The 20,110-nt window shown below is 38.9% G+C and overlaps 1 protein-coding gene across 1 annotated transcript in view; it reads right to left on the bottom strand.

Annotated features, from left to right (window-relative positions):
* Window positions 1-312: 312 nt before the first annotated feature.
* The window catches only part of LOC309720497 (protein kinase C epsilon type-like), a 96,564-nt gene continuing 76,766 nt past the window's right edge, over window positions 313-20,110 (bottom strand). The window contains exons 12-15 of the mRNA XM_082557496.1: window positions 7,690-7,828; window positions 7,256-7,444; window positions 5,328-5,474; window positions 313-5,045 (exon numbers count right to left, since the gene is read on the bottom strand). Of these exons, the coding sequence (XP_082413622.1) occupies window positions 4,899-5,045; window positions 5,328-5,474; window positions 7,256-7,444; window positions 7,690-7,828 (622 nt within the window). The 3' untranslated portion in view covers window positions 313-4,898. The remainder of the gene's footprint in view (window positions 5,046-5,327; window positions 5,475-7,255; window positions 7,445-7,689; window positions 7,829-20,110) is intronic.

Here is a 20,110-nt window from a genome sequence, read left to right on the forward strand (position 1 = left end):
CGTCACAGCTATTGTTGCTATTCTCAGCGAAACATCAAAGATGAGCTGTCGTTTTAAGAGCAGGTTGCACCGCATTGTTCAGAAACACATGCTTTGTGTGTTTAACATTGTCCTCCTGAGTCAACATCTCAAATATTTCAGATGGAAAAGATACACATACAGTAGCTTCTGCTTTTTGCTCACTGTGATGTAATATGGGGAGCAAATTATAAAACATATTTTCATCTGTTTTTTTTGACACATCTGAAATCAGTGCAAAGTGAGCATTAAAAATCATAGGAGCTGAAATGATACACCAAACAAACAGCCGTCTCTCTTTGACATCATGATATTTAATTCATTTCAAAAAAATTAAAATACACCTTCACATCCTTTTAAAATACAGTACATTTGGCACGTAGCGCAAAAGGGCGAAAAGAAAAAATCAACATAAACACACATGAAGGGCATGGAAATAATTCATCAATGAACAAAATGTACAGACAGAGCTTCACAAATACAGGGACTGTGAACAAACCGCATAAACATACAGTAACACTCTGCGGGAAGATGAACGTTTGACACTGTATGCATCATAATACTGTATCCACTGTTTGAAATCAACATCGTGCCTCCTTGTTTTACATTTATCTCCAACCGCCTCCATCGCTGATGTGACAACGAGTGAAGATGAGCTTCCTACATGAAGGATGTTTTTGTTGGAAATGGCATTTGGCATTTAACATGGAGGACTAGGCATCCCTTTCTAGTTGTAGTGGGACAAATAGTTTGACTTTTTTTTTTTTCAAATGAAAGACTAAAGCAACAGGAGACACGAGAGAAGAAGAAAAGTTGGACAACGTTAATCGATAGATCCGCTGTATTTACAGTAACGCATCTTCAGCTCTTTAAACTGCTGCTACAGCATGGGTTTTACTGCTACATGAACGGTGCTGCTTGTTGTGCTATTCTTGGACTTTAATGAAAGCTCATTTAAATGTTATCTGCATGTGAATAAAATTAGATCACAACTCCCACAAATTACCACATATGTAACTGTTTTAGCACGATTTGAAACCAGTTTCGCAGTAACGGTCTTATGTTGTCATCTTTTGGCTGATATTAGCCAATCACAGCTGTATGTTGTCAGATTTCTTTCTTTTACACAATAAAAAGAAAAAGCATAAAAGATGCTTGATGACATTTATAAATGCTGTCATCACACAGTTTGTTCAGCTTTAACTGACTGGCGCTGGTACCGGTCCAAAAAATGCAGTATCACCCTTGAAATGTTTGAGCACTTCGTAAGCAGAGGCTTTATGGGAATGGATGGGGAATCATTTTGGAAATTGAACATTTATTCTATGCCGTTAACATCCCTGACACCCTGCCTTCTTCCTCTACTCTGTGCTACCTTAAAGGGACCAAAAGTAGCTTCTGAGATACTTCTGAAATGTGCTGCTACATGTCTGGTGGAAGTATTGTGCTCAGTGGACACAAGCAGCTCTGGTGTATTACCGGGACCAGTCTTGCTCCAATCATAATGCTTTTTTACACACAGCACTCAAAATCTTCAGATCTGAGAATGGCGTGTCTGAAAAACACTCATCGTGTATCCCTGTAATTTCAGGGTGATATCTTGAGGTTAGGCAGCTAAAACGTGGAGATGAATCGGATTTTAATTGTAACTGCATTTTCTTTCTGTTTGTTTCAACAAATACAAAAACATGATAATCAGCTGTTATTGATTTTAAGTTGTTATTTTGTGAGTTGTAAATTAAATGCAACCCATCAGTGCCAGTGCAGTAGTTTTGTCCTTGTCTAATTCAAAATCAAAGTCTTTGGCCAGCATCATCCATCCAATTCAGGGTCAAGGCGAGCTGGAGCCTATCCCAGCTGCCATAGGATGAAATTGGCATTTTGGACAGGGCTAACACGTAGACATCCACACCTACGGCCAATTTAGAATCACCAGTTCACCTAACATCTACTATCTGCATGTCTTTGGACGGTTGGAAGAAGTACCTGGAGCGAACCCATGCAGATGCAGGAAGAACATGCAAACTCCACCCAGAAAAGCCATAGCCAGATGGTGGATTTGAACCTGGGACCTTCCTGCTCTGAGGCTGTCTGCCCCATGATCTGTCAAGAAGATCTAACATGTTCCAGATATTTTAACAGATTACCTGCAACTGCTTCTGCCCCCAGATAACCAAGGATTTCTCAGCACAGAACCGGGATGTTGTCTCCCTTGTGGCTACCGTGTTGGTCTATGTCCTCTCCTACTGGAGCTGTTGTTGCCTCTTCGTGATGGGGTGTCACACATATGGGTGGAGGCTGCCCCTGTCAGACAGGCTTTAAGGTAACAGCCCAGCATCCCTCACACCGTTCGATTAATTTTGTCATTTATTTGTTTTGTAAGAATCATTCTAAGTAAGAATTAAAACTACAAATGACCAAACTAAATGGTCACCATGACGAGTTAAGAAAGGTGTTGATGTCCACAACCTGCATGGGACAGGTTAAGAATACCAACTCCTGTGACCTCCAAGCACTCCAGTGTTGCACATTTCCTTAAAATTGAATTTGAAGTTTGCACATTTACTCACATAGCAGCTCAACATGAAACGTGCACTTGTGTTTGAGCATCAAGGAGAGTTTAGATTTGCTCCAACTAGTGGTGCATGAGCCCATCGCGGTACAGAGACTACTTCCTGTTTAGCTATTTGGGAACTGTGACCATTATTTACACAGTTCTTTCTGAAAAAGTACAAGGAAATTAAAGAGCACATACGCTTTAGGTATTAGTCTATTAAATAGGCTCCCAGTAAACTTACGGTCATGTTTGTGTTTATTAGTGCCCTTATCATCATAATTTCTGTTAAATATGCCCTCAGGGGCACTTATTGATATGTTTACATAAATGATTATTTTTTATAGGATCTGAAGGCAGATTTCAAAGCTTCAATCTACTTTAAAGTGTAGCCATTGTTTTTCTTATAATAGCACGCTACTTTCTGCGCTGGCTGCTCTTGACAATATTAATTTTTGGCAAATATCTTTCATCAGTGTGTGGCAATTACATATGAATGTGAGAGAAATGGTGCTGAAATGCTTATTTGATGGTTTCTGAGAGAACGTGGTGAATACTTGTCACTTCTCTCTGTGAGCTGAACCTACTGTACTTCTCTTCAAATGCAGGAACAACGGAAGAAAAAAGAGCAAAAAAGATAGAAAACCCCCCAAAACTCCTATTTCAGAGTATTGCACATGGAGTTTTCTTTAACATTTCTGGATTCTTTTCAGCTCCCTATAAAGGTATCAACCTGCAACATGGAGCAAAATCGGTCCAATTTCTTCCTTATTTGAAGCTTATTTTACTTCCATGTTTAGGCCGTACAAGAGAGGGGAGGAAGAGGAGGGTCTGATCACGTGAGTTTCACTGAAATCTACAACATGAAATTTAAAGATTTCTAAAAACACAAAAAGAACAAGACAATCCAGTAAAAACTACTCAACAAAAACCAAAAGAAATGTATCAAATTAAAAAAAAAAAGTACAACTTGATGGGAAAACGGGCTCTCCTCGTATGTACACACACACACACACACACACACACACACACACACACACACACACACTGCAGAGCAAATACATTCAGTTGAACACATTCTCCTCTGTGTACGATCCTCGACTTTCCTGTGGAATCACGGGGGTTTGGTTTGTCATGTTAGAGACAGTAGGTCCAGTACATTCACTGGTAACACAGTTACTGTACACACACGCGCGCACACAAGGCATTTCAAGGATAAACTGGTCAAAAAGGTGTTTAAGGAGCTGACCCAGGAAGATTTCGCTCCACAAGGTGCATCGAGAGAGTCAGTAACAAGCACTTCAGCTAAAATGAATCGTGTTTTTAAAGGGCACCTCGGACGTTTCCGATTCAGCTTGTTCCAGCTTGTTATTTGGCTTTACTAGACTAGTGTCTCCGTGTCAAGTATCGTGTTATATGCAAAACAGCTTGTTAACACTGTAAGCAAACCTCATCCCCATAATGGACACTCCCAGTAGTAAGCTACAGTAGTACCATTTGTTTTTGTTTGTATTTTTTAACGAGGAACTGGAATGTCGATGTTGAGAAGCTAAAAGAAAGTTAGTAACGGAGCACAGCAGAACTACTGACATAATGCTAAACTCAAATTTAAAATGCCAAAGTGTCACTCCAGTGATGCCTCTTCTCGAGTTATTATTTAAGGTAATGACGCACTGACGAATACTGAGACTAAACTTTTAACGTCAGAAAAATCTCTGATTTCTCACACCTCCTTTCCACACTTCTTTCCATAACGAATAAAACAGTTTTCAAGATATTTCTTGTTTAAATACAATCATTGGTTCAATGATTTTTTTTTTCATTTACATACACGTAGGAAGGAAAAACACTGTTTAAACACTGAGACACAGGACGCAGCACATCATGTAAAGAAACGACTCTCTCTCTAGAAGAGGTGTGCAACAACACATGCATGCACACTTGTACACACATGATCTTATTTCTCTCTCACTCTCACACACAGAGAACATGACCTTGCCTTTGTATCTACTTCAGTTTGGTTTTGTCCGCCGCGCTGCCTGCTTTTACAACACATCCGAACCAGCCGAAGGAGCATCGGGTCATTTCTTACAGTAACTGACCTGAACTTGCATGCTGCTTGAGGTCCATGGGATATGCACAAATGGACAAACGACAAGAGCACAGAAACCATAATGAGTAATATAAATGGTCTAGTATATTTCCTGGAGTGGTCAGAACCTGGAACAGCTCAGGAGGCCGTGTTTCTTTAAATACGGTGTCTTTGAAAGTTTTTCAGGTGTGGTGTGGTGTTTGTGGTTAATGTTACACATCGGCATGTACGTGTCTAGGCTTTGGTCTCATCGCCAAAATAGGAGAATCCTTTGAACTCGTCTTGGTTGATCTGCTTGATGATGCTCTCTTCAACAGGCGTCAGAACGGGTTCCTCACGGGTGAAGTCCTGGTCAAAGTTATTGACGTCCCTTTTGGTTTTCTGGAAGGAAAGGAAGAAGAGATAAGGTCTTCTTTTGGTGGATTTAGCCTTTGGACATGAAGTAACTGGGTGTGCAGCAGTGTCAGCAGTCTTCAACAAGTAAGATCAGTGTTTGGTCATTCAAAGAAATTGCATTTTTGCAACAAAGGCTTAACTTTAACTTCTTCTCTCTACCTTTGAACAGAATAGTAATAATCTTCACATTTTTGCATCATCCTCTGCAAACAGTCTACAGATGCTTTCCCCCACAGTTGCTTAGTTACTTAGCGTGTGTGTACTCACGATGCGAGGTTTGAACGGTGGTCTGATCTTCCTCTGCTCCAGCAGCGTCCAGTCAATCTCTCTAAAGAACGGGTGGAGTTTAATGGCCTCCTCCAGACCCTGAGCCATCACGCAGCCCAGACGCTTGTTAGGGCTCTTAGTCATAAACTGACAAGTGCCAGAGAGAAAGAGGAGAAACAAAGACGAAAAGAAAAAGAGTGAGAACATTTTAAAGGATATGATTTAAAGAGGGAGATTCACTGCTGAACAAGAATGTCTTTGTGAAGGAAAGAAAAAACTAAGACAGGGTTTTAAGTCTGTTTCACTATTCATTTCTATTTCATTTCCTGATTCTAGTCTTGTAAGAAGCAATTAACAGGTATCATTTTCAGAGATCTCAGACTGAGTCAGAGGAAGATTCGCACAATAAGGCCAAAAACACCAAACATCTAAAAAAGACAAAGTTTTGTTTCAGAACAGAAAGTAAAATTAAAAATCTTTCATTTTTTTCTGACTCTTCAGGGTCTTGCTGCTGCTCCCCAGAACACACTACCAAATATAAATTACCACTGATGGAAATAATCTTCTTCTAATATTGTGTTCCTACCTGAAATTAATTTTTGGCATTAAAGTTTGCTCTTTTTCTAATGCAATCTTTTACGTATAAAGGCAAAAAAAGGGCTCAGGATGGGTTCAGATCCAAAGGTTTCTAAAACAGCATGTGAAGAATCACCATATTTTCAAGCAGAAAAGGGGAAATTCTGGGACTATTAGTTGCTTATTCGTATAAACGATACATAAGAGCCATTGCTTTTTATTAAAATGCCTTCAGGATATTTCGCATGTATGTTAATTAAAAACTAGTGGGGCAGTAGCGCACAAGCTGTTCATGTGACTTGAAGTCCTTCAGCTGGATGACATGTCCAATCAGAGCCCATAGCACCGGTCAAGTGACCGGTCAGAGTCCAAGACACTGTCCAACATAAACACACACTTTCCCACAAGGCTTTGCAGTCAAACTGTACCCACAGCCAAGGTAAACGCAAAGCTTGTGATGGAAAAACTGGATGAACAAATACACAAATGGACAAGTGGTGCTGCACACACAACCAGTAACACACAGAGACAAAAGTAATAGAGAGGGAATTATCTTATGTTGCTTTAGTGGAGGAACAGGAAACATGGATCAACAAATGACACTGAGAAAAAAGCAGCATCCTCACTCACATGTGAAAAAGAGACAAAAGCAGGGAAACACGAGGACAATTGTGATACACTCTACTTGAATCCTTTATAAAGTGAAAGTTTTAGTGCTAAAACAAACAAACAAAAAGTAAGAATTATATAAGATATACACAAGATCTAATTATATATCTTATGTAGCATAAGGAAAAACACAAGAAAAATCATGAAAGACTCAGAAGACAGTAGTAAAAAGGGTGATTTGATTATGTTCATTTGTGTTCTTACTAAATATCCAAAAATGTCACCACTGGAATTATCATGATATGTGGAAACCATTTCTTTCTGTCTTTGTGGAATCTAAAATTGGTTCAGAATCTTCAGAATAATCCCCAAAGTCTGGACGCCGCATTATCCACATAGCAGACTGCGTAAGTCAGGAGTGTCCAACTCCAGGCCTCGAGGGCCGGTGTCCTGCAGGTTTTAGATCTCACCCTGGGTCAACATACCTGAATCAAATGATCAGTTCATTACCAGGCTTCTGGAGAACTTCAAGACATGTTGAAGAGGTAATTTAGTCATTTAAATCAGCTGTGTTGGATCAAGGACACATCTAAAACCTGCAGCACACCGACTCTCGAAGCCTGGAGTTGGACACCCTTGGTGTAGGTGAACTGTTTCTATTTAATCTGTACGAAACTACTTAAATAACTCATTTGCTGGATGTCGACAACAGCGCAAACAACACAGTGCCACAACTAACTGACCGCTCTTAGAATGGACACGGCCTCCTTGCTGAGCCAGACCGGATAGAGCACGTCATCGTGGAGGATGGACTCAAACAGGTCGTCTTCGTTATCGGCCTCAAACGGTGGCTGTCCTGCCATCATCTCGTACATCAGCACCCCTAGCGCCCACCAGTCCACTGAAGGACCATAATCCAGCTCCTGGAGGATCTAAAAAAAACAAACAGAAATACTCCTCTCAAGCCCAAATTGCTTTTATATACAGTTTATGAAGACGAGCATTGGTCCCCCTATTTAGTCTATCTTAATAAACTGTCAGGGATGGCGTGCTTGGTTATAAAAATACCTGTCTAATCACAGCTTAGTGTTTAATACTCAAGTGACAAACTCAAGTGTTAAGAAGATGTTATGTCTGTTGCTCTGTTTATGCATTGTTTGAGTGTTTCTGGGGTTACCTCAGGTGCTATGTAGTCCGGTGTCCCACAGAAGGTGGTGGTGGTGACTCCATTGAGAATTCCTTCCTTGCACATCCCAAAGTCTGCCAGCTTACAGTGACCCTCAGCATCCAACAGTATATTGTCCAGCTTCAAGTCTCTGCAGAGCGGAGAGGTTGTACGGATAAATAATGACAGACATCTGTGTTGTATAGCTACAGCGTGTTTCCATATTCAGAAAGATGAGTCAAATATAGGCATAGTAAAAGCTTTTCAGGAACAGGGGAAGAAAATATTTGTTTGCAATGACTCGGAAAGCAAACATGTTAGTTAAAGCTACAGTTATATCATGCACTTTATTTCACACAAGAGTATATATTTGAGAAATCAAAGATATAGCCACAGTTTTATAGTCACAAGAAAAAATAATACAGGGAACGGCAGGAGGACGGGGGGCAAAGAGAGAAAGTTAAGGGTTGAACAGGAGAAGCACGTAAAGGCAAAAGAGAGAAAATGAGAGTCACAGAGATAAGAGCAGCAGTGTTGAAAGATGACAAGGTTGGTCATGAATGCAGCCGCTCTGGGCTTGATGGTTGATCGCTACAAAAATGTCAACATGTCCTCGATGCAGCCACTGCAGCCATTCAGCCCGAGGTGTTTTCATAAATACAGTCGCCCTGACAAGCCAAAAAGGAGACGGAGCGTGCGTGCTTCAGGTCGAGAGCTTATGCAAGTGTTCTGTTTTTGTAAGCTCCAAAAATAAAAAAGGGAGTTGCACAATCCCGTGCTGTTGAAAAGTTTGTTCTTTTCTGTCACACCGTGTTTTTGTCTGACGGAGCGTTAAAAAAAAAACCCTACGAAAAATTCAGATATGCTAAAAATGTCTATCTGTCCATTATATTTCATAACTACACTTATATAATTTTTTGTCATGTGATGTATTTCGCAGTCATCTAACAGGTCCGAGCAGTTAGGAGATGCATCTGGATCTCGTGCAAAGTTAAGCCGCGAATGCTATGCTAATGGGAAAACTAGCGTGACATGTTAGATGCAGCAAAGCCTGACAGCTGGGTTTGACCACGTTTTTGCATAACAGTTACACTTGGAGTCAGGCTCAGGTCACAAAAAATACTGAACGTTTTCGTGCTTTTTTCAAGTTGGAGTGATTTTCAATTGAGGAGGGGAATGTAGTGCACGAGAAGATGATGTTTAATGTTGCGCTGTTTTCACATTCATTCGGTGATTAAAGAACATTCAGCTTCGCCTGCCAAGAAATCAATTTTTTTGTGCTTTTTGTTGTTGATGAATGTTTGCTTTCATTTCTCTGAAATCCACTGGAAACCCTAAACTCTCATCAATCCGAGCTGAGCTGCCCAGAACAACCATGGTTTTGTCCCGCTGAAGAGCTGGACGCTGTGCCTTGCCAAAAGGCACACTGGCACAGCAAAGAGCAGCACTTGTTCTGTACTTTCCCAGATGAAAAATTACAACTGCGACCCCCCCGGCTGCCTGTTTGCATATCTCACCCCAAGGCGACTCCCTGCACATTAATTCTGCGCTGCCTGTGGAAAGGTACAAAAATCACATATGAATTTAATGCATTTTTGATTGAATTTAAAGGCACGCTGACGTTAATCTTTGTATTACACATCACCTCGGTGCAGGAAATTCAATATTAAGTGGCTGCAGGTGTTCAGCAGCACTAATGGAATGATATTTATTAATGTGAAAATGCTTTGTGGGCTCAGAAGTGGGTGTAAACAAGAGCTAATAATCTATGTTGCAAACCAGAAAACAGACAAAATTTATATAATCTTTGTGAGTATAGTTATGTCTTTAATTAATATACTGTAGATTAAGAATCCGTTTTCATCATCAAACTTAGATTCTCTGCACAAATCTTCACTGCTATTATCACAAGTGATGAAGTCTTTCTGTTAATAATTGGTAGGATTATGGTGTTATGACAGTCAATGGATGCACGGCAGCCTGGATCGGAATGAAAAAATAAAAAAGGTCTCTGGGCTTTGAACCAACTTCTTTATTAAGATTAACGATCAGTACAGCCTATAAATGTATTAGTTTTTTATTTGCAGGAACAACTTTCAATAGAGATTTCACATTAACATGTCTTTATTACTTTACTAATAAATGCTATGGTTTGCTCGTTTCATTCGTACAGTGTGCTCCTTAATATCAAGTCTGAAAAACATGTTCGTTGTGTTCAAACAACACAATAATCAAAACCATAAAGCATTATTAACTTATGTCATAAAGATTCAGGATCAAAGGTTGCAGTATCAGAGTCTAACATTCAGTTAATGCTTAAGTACGATGGCTTGTATTTCAGTCTTTTATTAAGTCCAATGAAAGCAAATGATAAAATGTATCATCAGTAGATGGTCAGGGTGTACGAGATATACAAATCTAATTGTTTGAGTTTCGCAGCTTCAAAGTCGATTGAATCAAACGGTGCGGAAGGTGGGGAGGGGGTCAGTGCATGCAAGGTAGTAAAAAAAAGAATAAAGCCAAGACAGAAGTGCAAAACACTACAGCTACTCAAACGGACACTTCAGGGTAGCTTGCAGAGATTGTGTTTAATGTCTCCAATCTCCAAAGCTCCGTATTGAAGCAAATATAAACGTGTTTGCAGACATTTAAGTTGCATTGCGACTTAAAGGTATACATCTTTAGAAATAAGGTTGCTCCATATCACACTGCCCAATGACAGAAATACAAAGCAGGACCAACATGTAAGCCGCCAATGATGATTCAATAAAAAGGGAAGATAAAAAGGGATCTACATGAAGGTTCAATATTAACGTTTTTGTATTCAGGTACCTCCGTCTGTTTGATAATATGCATTCAGTGCACTGGATCCAAAAATCAACATCTATGATATTATCCCTTTGCAAACTCTGAGGTCAATAAACAAAATTCTTACTTTAGGCAGCAGGTGAGCTTTTACTCAAATGTTCAAATACAAACTATTATTTATTATATTTATTTATTTATTCATTTCTAATGAATAAAGCATTACGAAAAACTGAAATTTTACTTCATAGAATCTCCTGGGATGGAATTTTGTAGAAGATTGTATCTTATTGTATCCAAATCAGTATCAAGTCATTTTCTTTCTGCAGGGAATTCACAGCTGTAGTTTCTTTTAGAGGAGCTGCAATAATGCTCAAAAAGTTGTGCCAATAAACAGGAGCTGCTCTGCTCACACTGTCAGGGGCTCTATTTGGAGTTCACACACACACACACTCACGCATGCACGCACACACACACACACACACACACACACACACACACACACACACACACACACACACACGGCAATCAGGCCCAATTGAGAGCATTTCCTGTGTTTCATGGTAATCTTGAGTGATTTTTCCATTACGTCCCCAGCGGCAGGGCCTATGCTCTATGACAGCTAACCCTTCTCTCCCAACTCTCTTACCCCCATCCTTCCATCCCTCCATCTCCTCATCTGTGTGACTATATGTTCCAAACACACATCTGGTCAAACATACAAACACACACAGACTGTTGCCACTGTATATTTTCTCTTTGTGGAATCACTGCATGAGAGGCACATCAGGCTGGGAGGATATTAAAGGCCATAAACTTGAGGATTAATTTGAAAAACTATAATATTGATGTCAGTGAGTGTGAATATTAGGTTTTGCAACTATACTTTAAATAAGCAACCATGCCATATGTGACAGAGTAGCACTCAAATACTTAAGTTAGATATTAAGGATGGAGTTTTATTACTTTTAAGCAGAATTTAAAACTTGCAAATTCTTCATAAGAAAAAAAAACCCCTTATCTAATTACCTATTATAAAAGAAAACAACTTACCTAATTTCAGTTACTACTACTGCTTATTTTTTTGGATTCCTCTCAGATTGTCATATCTTTACTACTTGTTTTTGTGCATGTGCAATAATCGCTACTAGTAAAAGATCTGGGTCTTGAGGTTTGACCCAGACACCCAACAGCAGAGTTCAAAACAAGATTTTGTGATGACCAAGTGTTGCATCAGGACAGGAATGTGATCAATTGGGAGACAACAATATAATCGTCACTCAAATTGAAGACAAGCTGTTTTGACACAGATAAAAAGGCACATGTGCAGGAGAGCATGTGCAAATGTAAGAGGGTGCACCGAACAAGTGGAATGAGTGGTCCGAGTAGGAATTTGACTGTGGTGTGGAAAGAGTCTAGAACTATAGAAAAAGATGATCCAGAAAGAGCAATGTTATTACATCTTGTGGATGGTGTTCCTTTTTAGCATCAGGGCAAGCAATTTCGATCAAATGCTACACTGTAAACGACTGAGTAGCATTAGTTGTTTTGACGTATTCATATTCACGTTCCTAAGTTAATAGCATATTAATTATTAATTAACTTAATAAACTTCATTTATTGCATTTAATAATTAATAGATTTATTATCCCATTGTCTTTTATTTGGATGTAATGTTTCCCAGATTTCCTCTAACTTCCCTACTGTGATACTGTCCAAAAGAGGCACATTTGTTTGTCAATTTCATTTAAGCAAGGGGTCTAGAACTCCAGGCCTCGAGGGCCAGTGTCCTGCAGATTTTAGATCTCACCCTGGGTCAACACACCTGAATCAAATTATTAGTTCGTTACCAGGCCTCTGGAAAACTTCAAGACACGTTGAGGAGCTAATTTAGCCATTTAAATCAGCTGTGTTGGATCAAGGACACATCTAAAACCTGCAGGACACCGGCCCTTGAGGTTTGGAGTTCGAGACCGCTGATTTAAGCTATCCAGATAGAAGATAGCAATAGCTATCTGCTATTCTACAGGACAGATTTAACAAGTGTTGGATACATTCCTGAGAAATTTTGGTCCATACTGGCGTGATAGCATCACACAGAGGTTGCTGCAGATTTGTCGGCTGCACATCCACAATGTGAATCTCTCATTCCACCACATTCCAAACATGCTATTGGATGGAGATCTGGTGACTATGGAGGCCATTTGACTACAGTGAACTCATTGTTATGTTCAAGAAATGATTTGTGAGATTATTGAGCTTTGAAACATGTGATCTACTGGAAACAACCATAAGAAGATGGGTACACTGTGGTCATGAAGGGATGGAAACTGTCCGCAACAATACTCAAGTATGCTCAGTTGGTGCTAAAGGGCCAAGAAGATATCCCTCACCCCATTACACTACACAAGGCACAGTTCATCCGCGCTTTCATGTTCTTCACACCAAATTCTGACCCCACCGCCCCAATGTGGCAACACAACATAAGAGACACATCAGACTAAAATTTTATTTTCTACAATTTCGGCGTGAACTGTAGCCTCAGCTTCCTGTTATTAAATGACAGGCGAGGCATCTGGTGTGGTCTTCTGCTGCAGCAGCTCATCTGCTTCAAGAATCAATGTGTTGTGCTTACAGAAATGTTTTTCTGCACACCTTAGTTGTAACTAACGCTCATTTGAGCTACTGTTGCCTTCCTGTCATCTTGAAACAGTCTGGCCTCTTTCCTCTGACCTCTGGCATAAACAAGACATTTTTGCCAGAGAAGTGCCGCTCACTGTCGCTATTTTCGCTTATTTGGAACATTCTCTGTAAACTCCAGAGATGGTTGCGTGGGAAAATCCCAGTAGATCAGCAGTTTCTGAAATAGCCAGAACAGCCCGTCTGGTACCAAAACTACGGCACGTTCGCTTAAGTCATCTTTCTTCCTCATTGTGATGCTCGGTTTAAACTTCAGCAGTTTATCGTGATCATGTCTACATGCTTAAATGCACTGAGTTGCTGCCATGTGATTGTCCACTCAGATACTGGCATTAATTCAATTCAATTAATTTTTTGCAAATGGTGCAAAAGTTACTTTATATTGTAAGTTAAAGACCCTAACTAAACTATTAAAAAGGAACCTCAACTACATCTGACTCGTATAAGCAAGCACTTTGGCGACAGCGGGAAGGAAAACTCCCTTTTAACAGGAAGAAACCTCCAGAAGAACCAGGCACGGGGAGGGCAGGCATCTGCCATGACTAGTTGGGAGATTAGAAGGAGACAGGAAAAAAGGCTACACCTCTTCAACTGCATTAACAAGCAGCTGAAGAGGTGTCTCTAACAAAATGTACAATACTAAAATAGGATATAACTAATATTACTAACCATATAACTAGCAGCAATCACAGAACTGATTCAACTATAATACAGGTTAAAATGAACAAAATGGCTGAACTCGAAAGACAGACTATCTCATTGAATAGTGGTATTGTAAAGCGCTTTGGGTGCCTTGAAAAGCGCTATATAAATCCAATCCATTATTATCATTATTATTATTATTATCATTATTATCATTATTATTATTATTATTATTATTATCATTATTATCATTATTATTATTATTATTATTATTATTATTATTATTATTATTATTATTATCATTAGGTCAGGCATTCAATCCTAATAACATTATGCTGACTGTGACTCAAAAGACTGTGAGGTGCGACATCTAGGTCTTTGTTCCCACTATTGTATGATGCCGTGTGATGGTGTTTTACTAAAGACTGCGGTGTATATTCATAGGTTTACTTTACACAGATACATATCTACTCTTAAACCAGTCTCAACCTGCTCTGACAACAGTATCACCTCTAAACATTACCTTTCATTTGGTCACATAACAAAGTTGAAAAGAAGGGAGCTTGAGCTGCAGTCTAAAAATATTTCTTTACGAGGAGTGCGGGTTGTTGGTGGTGGTGATGGGAGCATAGATGAGAGGCTTATGGGAGAAAAGACGAGATGGTGAGGAGAGGGAGGGAGCAGAGGAAGAGAGCCGGGACGTAATGTTCCCAAAACACTTGTTGTTCATCTTCCTCTGTTCAATAAAGTGGGTCAGGGACAAGAGAGAGTGAGAGGAATAGGTGGCGAGAAAGACACAGTGGTAGCTTAGTCAACTCAGCCATCATGAATTAACACGCATGTGTGCGCATCCTTGCCAACCTCTGACAGAGTAATATTCACTATCAAAACAGCATGACTGAGAAAACACTGTTGAAAGACTGAACCATTAATCTCAATGTTCGCGAACGCCAAGTGGAGTCAGTTTGACCTGGGAATGGGAATGAATTCTTTCTGGAGGTGAGCCAGGAACTTAAAAAAATTTTCTCCATTATGGTGCATTTCAATATGCTCATGCTCTAAACTCAGTGGAAAATTACCTTCTATGATACATGAAACTGAGCTGGAGCAGTCAACAAAGCCTTGGAAGCCCTTTCTCCCCAAAAATGCAGAATTCAGATACAGAGCAACAATCCTGCTAACTAAAGCAAGTATTATTCTGACAACCTACTTAAAAATGTCCAAACATGGACATAAATCTTATTGTCAAGTGATGCTCTACAGCGATTAGTATACTAGAAAAAAAAAAAGGTGCATCTTTTAGAAGTATTTCTGTTTTTACAAGATTATACCCCATTCATGAGGTGGACTTCGGGTGGAGTTTCACTTTAATGCGTGATTATGAGGCCAAAAGCAACAAAAACTAAACGCGGGACAATAAAGCTTAGAGCTCTTGGTTAGGACTTTGATGACTGATTTGGATACCATTGTGCCAACCAAAAGAAACACAGACATGTTCACACAGTTGAAATTGTATGATTAGACCCTCCCCCTTCATTAATAAAACCATTGTAACACAAGCTGTGTGAAACAATGAGTCCTGTTCGAGCAGGCACCAACAGGACGGGACATTTGTTTGTCTGAGATCATGTATCCAAAACAACCACGTAACAAAACAGAATTATGAAAAACTGTAGATCTGTATTTGACATCCTCTGTTTGTAAATTATGTAAATATGTTACACAAGTGTTTTTTATAAAAGTTTTTTATCCTTCTTCTTTTTTATGTAATAGCTTGTTGCTCTTTCTTCATATTTAGTTTTCCACTATGTTTAACAGTTCTGCTCTTTGCCCTTGTTCTGACGGTATTTCTACATATTCTGAATTTGATGTTCAACCAACCATAACGTACTATTTCAGGCATTCACTCTGTAGCTGCTACTCAATTTAACAGCTATATGTTTCATAAGTAACTAGTTTAGTTTGTTTACCCATTATAGTCAGCTTTACATTTTGAATACTGTTAGTAATAAAAACTGTAACTTAGATATCTTTTTAACAATACCAAGTCGTTGGCATAGTTTTGGCAAAACACTTTAATTAACATTCATATTAATTAATATTGATATTTTAATATTTTAGCTTACTGAGAAAAACATATATCAACTGTTGTATCTATTATATGTAGCTAGCAATGTAACTTTCCAAAGCATGAAGTACTGGTAACTATTTAAAAACTTTTAGACCATTATTGTGTGCTTTAATTATTTAACCATTGTCAGCATTTTTTCTTTACAATGTTTGCAACCTAAGGTTGCTTCACACACGAGCACGTGCGCGCGCGCGCACACGCGCACACACACACACACACACACACACACACACACACACACACACACACAGAGCAAAAGGTCAAAGGCTTCAGTGAATAGGTGACATAATCCATTTAATCCATTACTGGTTAAACTTGTTCAAATATACACAATTATTCTCCGTGTACCCCTGGTTGGGAAACACAGCTGTAACTGGCTTATCTTTAGCACCCAGCAGGTACTGTTATATTTTTTGTTGTATTTCAATGTAAAAAAAGACTGCATAAGAGATGGATGTAGCTTCCAGGTTTTAAAAAGGGATGTTAGTGTTCAAGTGCCTTACATTAGCTTTTTTTTTTTAATGGCTATAAAAAGACTTTCAGTCCTGAGTCGAACACACACTTTCCTGGTGAGTTGAGGTTCTCAGTCACTGGGTTACAATCAATTTTTTTAAGTTTTCTTCATATCATGTCTTAGAGATGCTTATTTGTGGTATGCTTATTGCTTATTGGCTAATGATTTATTTCTTGTTCTTTTTTATCCTATTCTTTCATTTGAAATGAATATTTTTCCTTCAAAGCACATCTGATTTTACATTTTCAACTAAAATCTTCTATATTTAGTTTTATTAATGCTTTACTGACACATAAAATACTGTAAATATAAACTAAATAACACGTCAGACACTAAGATTTGTTAGGATTTCAAGGGAAAAAAGTTTTATTTCAGTAGATGCACTAAAAGTGACAAAAAAGTTTTCTGTTCTATTGCTCCTTTGACTCAGTCATATTTCATCCTGTCTGTCTGAAGAGCAAAACAAAGAAAACATACCTGGCAATATTGTGATCAGCTAAAACAAAATGAGACTTTATTAAACCCTCTGGCAGAAATGAGCTGTTGGAGCAACAAAAAAACAGGATTCATACAAAGTAAGCATGTTTAAAGCAGTTTCCTGCAACCATTATTATCCTGCACATATTCATCTGATAGTTATGACTTTTTGAGTAATTTTTAGAGGGGTGTTGAAGAAGAACTTCCCCAAAAAACACATGCTTGGTAGGTTTCTGGAAATGAAACCAAAAGACTGAAAGGGCAGATAACAAGAATTTTAGGTGGGTGATTGCAGGAAGAATGTGCATTGTGCAAATGGAGTTTACCATCATCTCTGGCGTGAACTGACCTTTAATTTCTGGGCAAACGAGCAAATTCCCAGCCGTGTTCTGCTCACACTGTGTTTTTGTGTGTTTGTGCATGAGGATTTCATCCCATCACTTTGTATTCATGGCTTTGAAGGGCAGACACATGGACAATAAAAAGTCACAACAGTAAACGTGCACATACACACAACCAGCAGCCCCGGGATAAGCTGCAACCAAAACAGCCACATCTCATGTTAATGCAGTATTTGTTATTGTAATAACTGATATATCATTTTAACAGAGGCATTTTTTTATTTTAGGGACATGTTTTGGAACAACTCAGAGACATTTCCAAAACAGTGGTGGTTCTTTTTGCTCTTAAAAATAGGCCCAATGTTTAATGCCAAGACTGGAACCAGTTAATTAGACTATTAAAGGCTTAGAGTTTTTGGAGGTTCTCACATCATAACCAGCCAGGGTACCTGCTTATTTGTGAACAACTGCTGTATTTATCAGGTATCATTAACAATATCAAAAAGTTTGGGTTCAATGAGAAGTTTTTTTAGAGTAAGCTGAAAGTGCATCACCAGGCTGCTATTTTAGTTTAGACTGGCATTAGCTCATGTTCATCCCTTTGATAGGCTTAGAAGTTACGGTAACTTTGTAGAGCTGCACCGATTACTGGATAGTCACTGGTCTCATTGACTGTTAATTTACATAAAACTGTTGTGTCTGCTCTGACATGATGCTTACAGGTTTAAATACTTTCACGTCGTGAGAAAGAAGGTTTTCACAGGACTCTATGCAGTCCTTTGAAAAGTCGTCGTGGAGGACTTTTGGCCCACTCTTCTTTGCAACAGTTAACCAACATTTGCAGCCATTCATTTATATACAGCTCACTTAAGGTCGACCCACAATATTTCAGTCGGGTTGAGGTCTGGACTTTGACTGGGCCACAGGGACAACTTTTCTTTTTTGGCCATTCTGTTATAAATTTGCTGCTGTGCTTGGGACCATTGTTGTGTTGCTTGAGCCAATTTGAGCCAAGCATTTAGCTATCAGCCAGATAATCTCACATTTGACTCTAGAACACTCTGGAGTTTGGAGTGCATGGTCAACTTAATTGCAAGGTCCCCAGGTCCTGTGGCTAGAAAGCGAGCCCAAATCATCACCCGAGGTGTCGACACGAGGTGTTTATCCTGATATGCTGTGTTGAGTTTTCGGCTGAAGTAGTGCTAAGGCTTATGGCCAACCATCTCCGCTTGAAGAGAGATATTTGGCACCCCTTTCAAACAAGCCATAGTTGTTCAGTCTTTTTCTAATTGTGTGGTCAGCTTTAGTATTCAGTATGCTGACTGAGGCCTGTAGAGTCTGATATGTGGCTTTTAGGTTCAGAATGAGGATTAAATGGTCTGATCTTCTGGTGAATCTGCTTGTACATCAATCCCTGTAAAGACTGTGGCCTCCTACAGCAGCCTACAGTTATCTATCCTCTTCTATGGAAGCAGTAAGGCTTTACTCAGTTTTTCACAGACCTACATGGAAAACTATAATTTTTACACAACTTCCTTAACCCGTAGGTATTGGTTCAGAATAACAAGGTAAAATGCAATTATTTGGTAAATTTTACAAATTATCCTGATTGCTAATGTCACCGTATTGTCCTAAGTTTGATAAGCAAACAACTACCAAGACTGAAAGTATAGTTTTCCTCGCAAATCTCACATCTGTCCTTTTTCCTGTCAACTACCAAGCATTTTTTTTTTGTTAGTTGGCAAACAGCTTTTTTTTTACATTTCGTCCAATCTTCTCGCCCACTCCAAAAATAGCACACTCTTAACAGTGCCGTTGCACTGTGTGATCTAAATGTGTCGAGGGGTCAAAAATAGTAGCATTCAGTTCTGAAATGTTTGTGCTGGCAGAATTCATACAAACTCTTTTATCAGTAAATGGGTGTTTAAGATTTTTAAGAACCCGCAGCCAGCCTGTAAACAAGACAAGTAAAAGTAGCCAGTGTACTTATCTTTTCTTGAGACTTTTTTTGAGAATAGACAAAACAATGAAACAGTTTTCATTGTTCTGCTCAGTTTGTAGAGTTCATCACATAGCAAAACAGGGTGAATCTGAAACTGAATAGAAACTTACTACTATCCCAGTACTCTTTGGCCGACCTTGGCAGGGTGGAATAATCAGGGCTATGTAATTCTTTTCAGATAGGTCAAAGCTGTTGTGGTATTCTTTCTCTATCATTGACAGGAACAACCTAAGACCTTGACAGTCTCCACACTGTGAAGGTTTTGACAGTCTGCCTGATTTCACATAGCCTTCTAGGGTTCAATTTTGACCACTTTTGCATACATCTTCCATGTATGCAAAACCTTCCACTCAACTCTGACCCGTCAGAATTTAACATTTTTAAATATTATTTGTTTTTCTCTTGCTGCACTGATCTTTTCTGCTGTGGAACAATCAACTTTTAAGATAACAGTGAGAAAAAAAAACTCGTTTGGCTTATAGATGAAATATGAATATCAGAGATGTGCCTCAATCTTTAAATTAAATTAACTGACAAGAAACTGGCCTGAGATGTTTGAAGCAAACATGTCAGAATTTTGTCATCATCAAGTTAGAGACATTTTATTTCTAATGATAAAAGTATTTATGAATTCTTAATGAAAAGTACATGTAAATATGTTTAGAAAGTGGGAGTATTGAAAGTTGCAGGACATTTTCTTAAAAAAGATCAAGTATATGGACATGATATTTTCAAATATGGGCTTAGACAAGGATGACATGTGGAAATGTTTAAAAAAGGAAGGGGCACATGGAGGCTGCTGTGCTTCAGGAGGTAAAATT

The sequence above is a fragment of the Aulonocara stuartgranti genome (assembly GCF_965226115.1).
Source record: "Aulonocara stuartgranti genome assembly, chromosome: 13".
NCBI lineage: Eukaryota > Metazoa > Chordata > Actinopteri > Cichliformes > Cichlidae > Aulonocara > Aulonocara stuartgranti.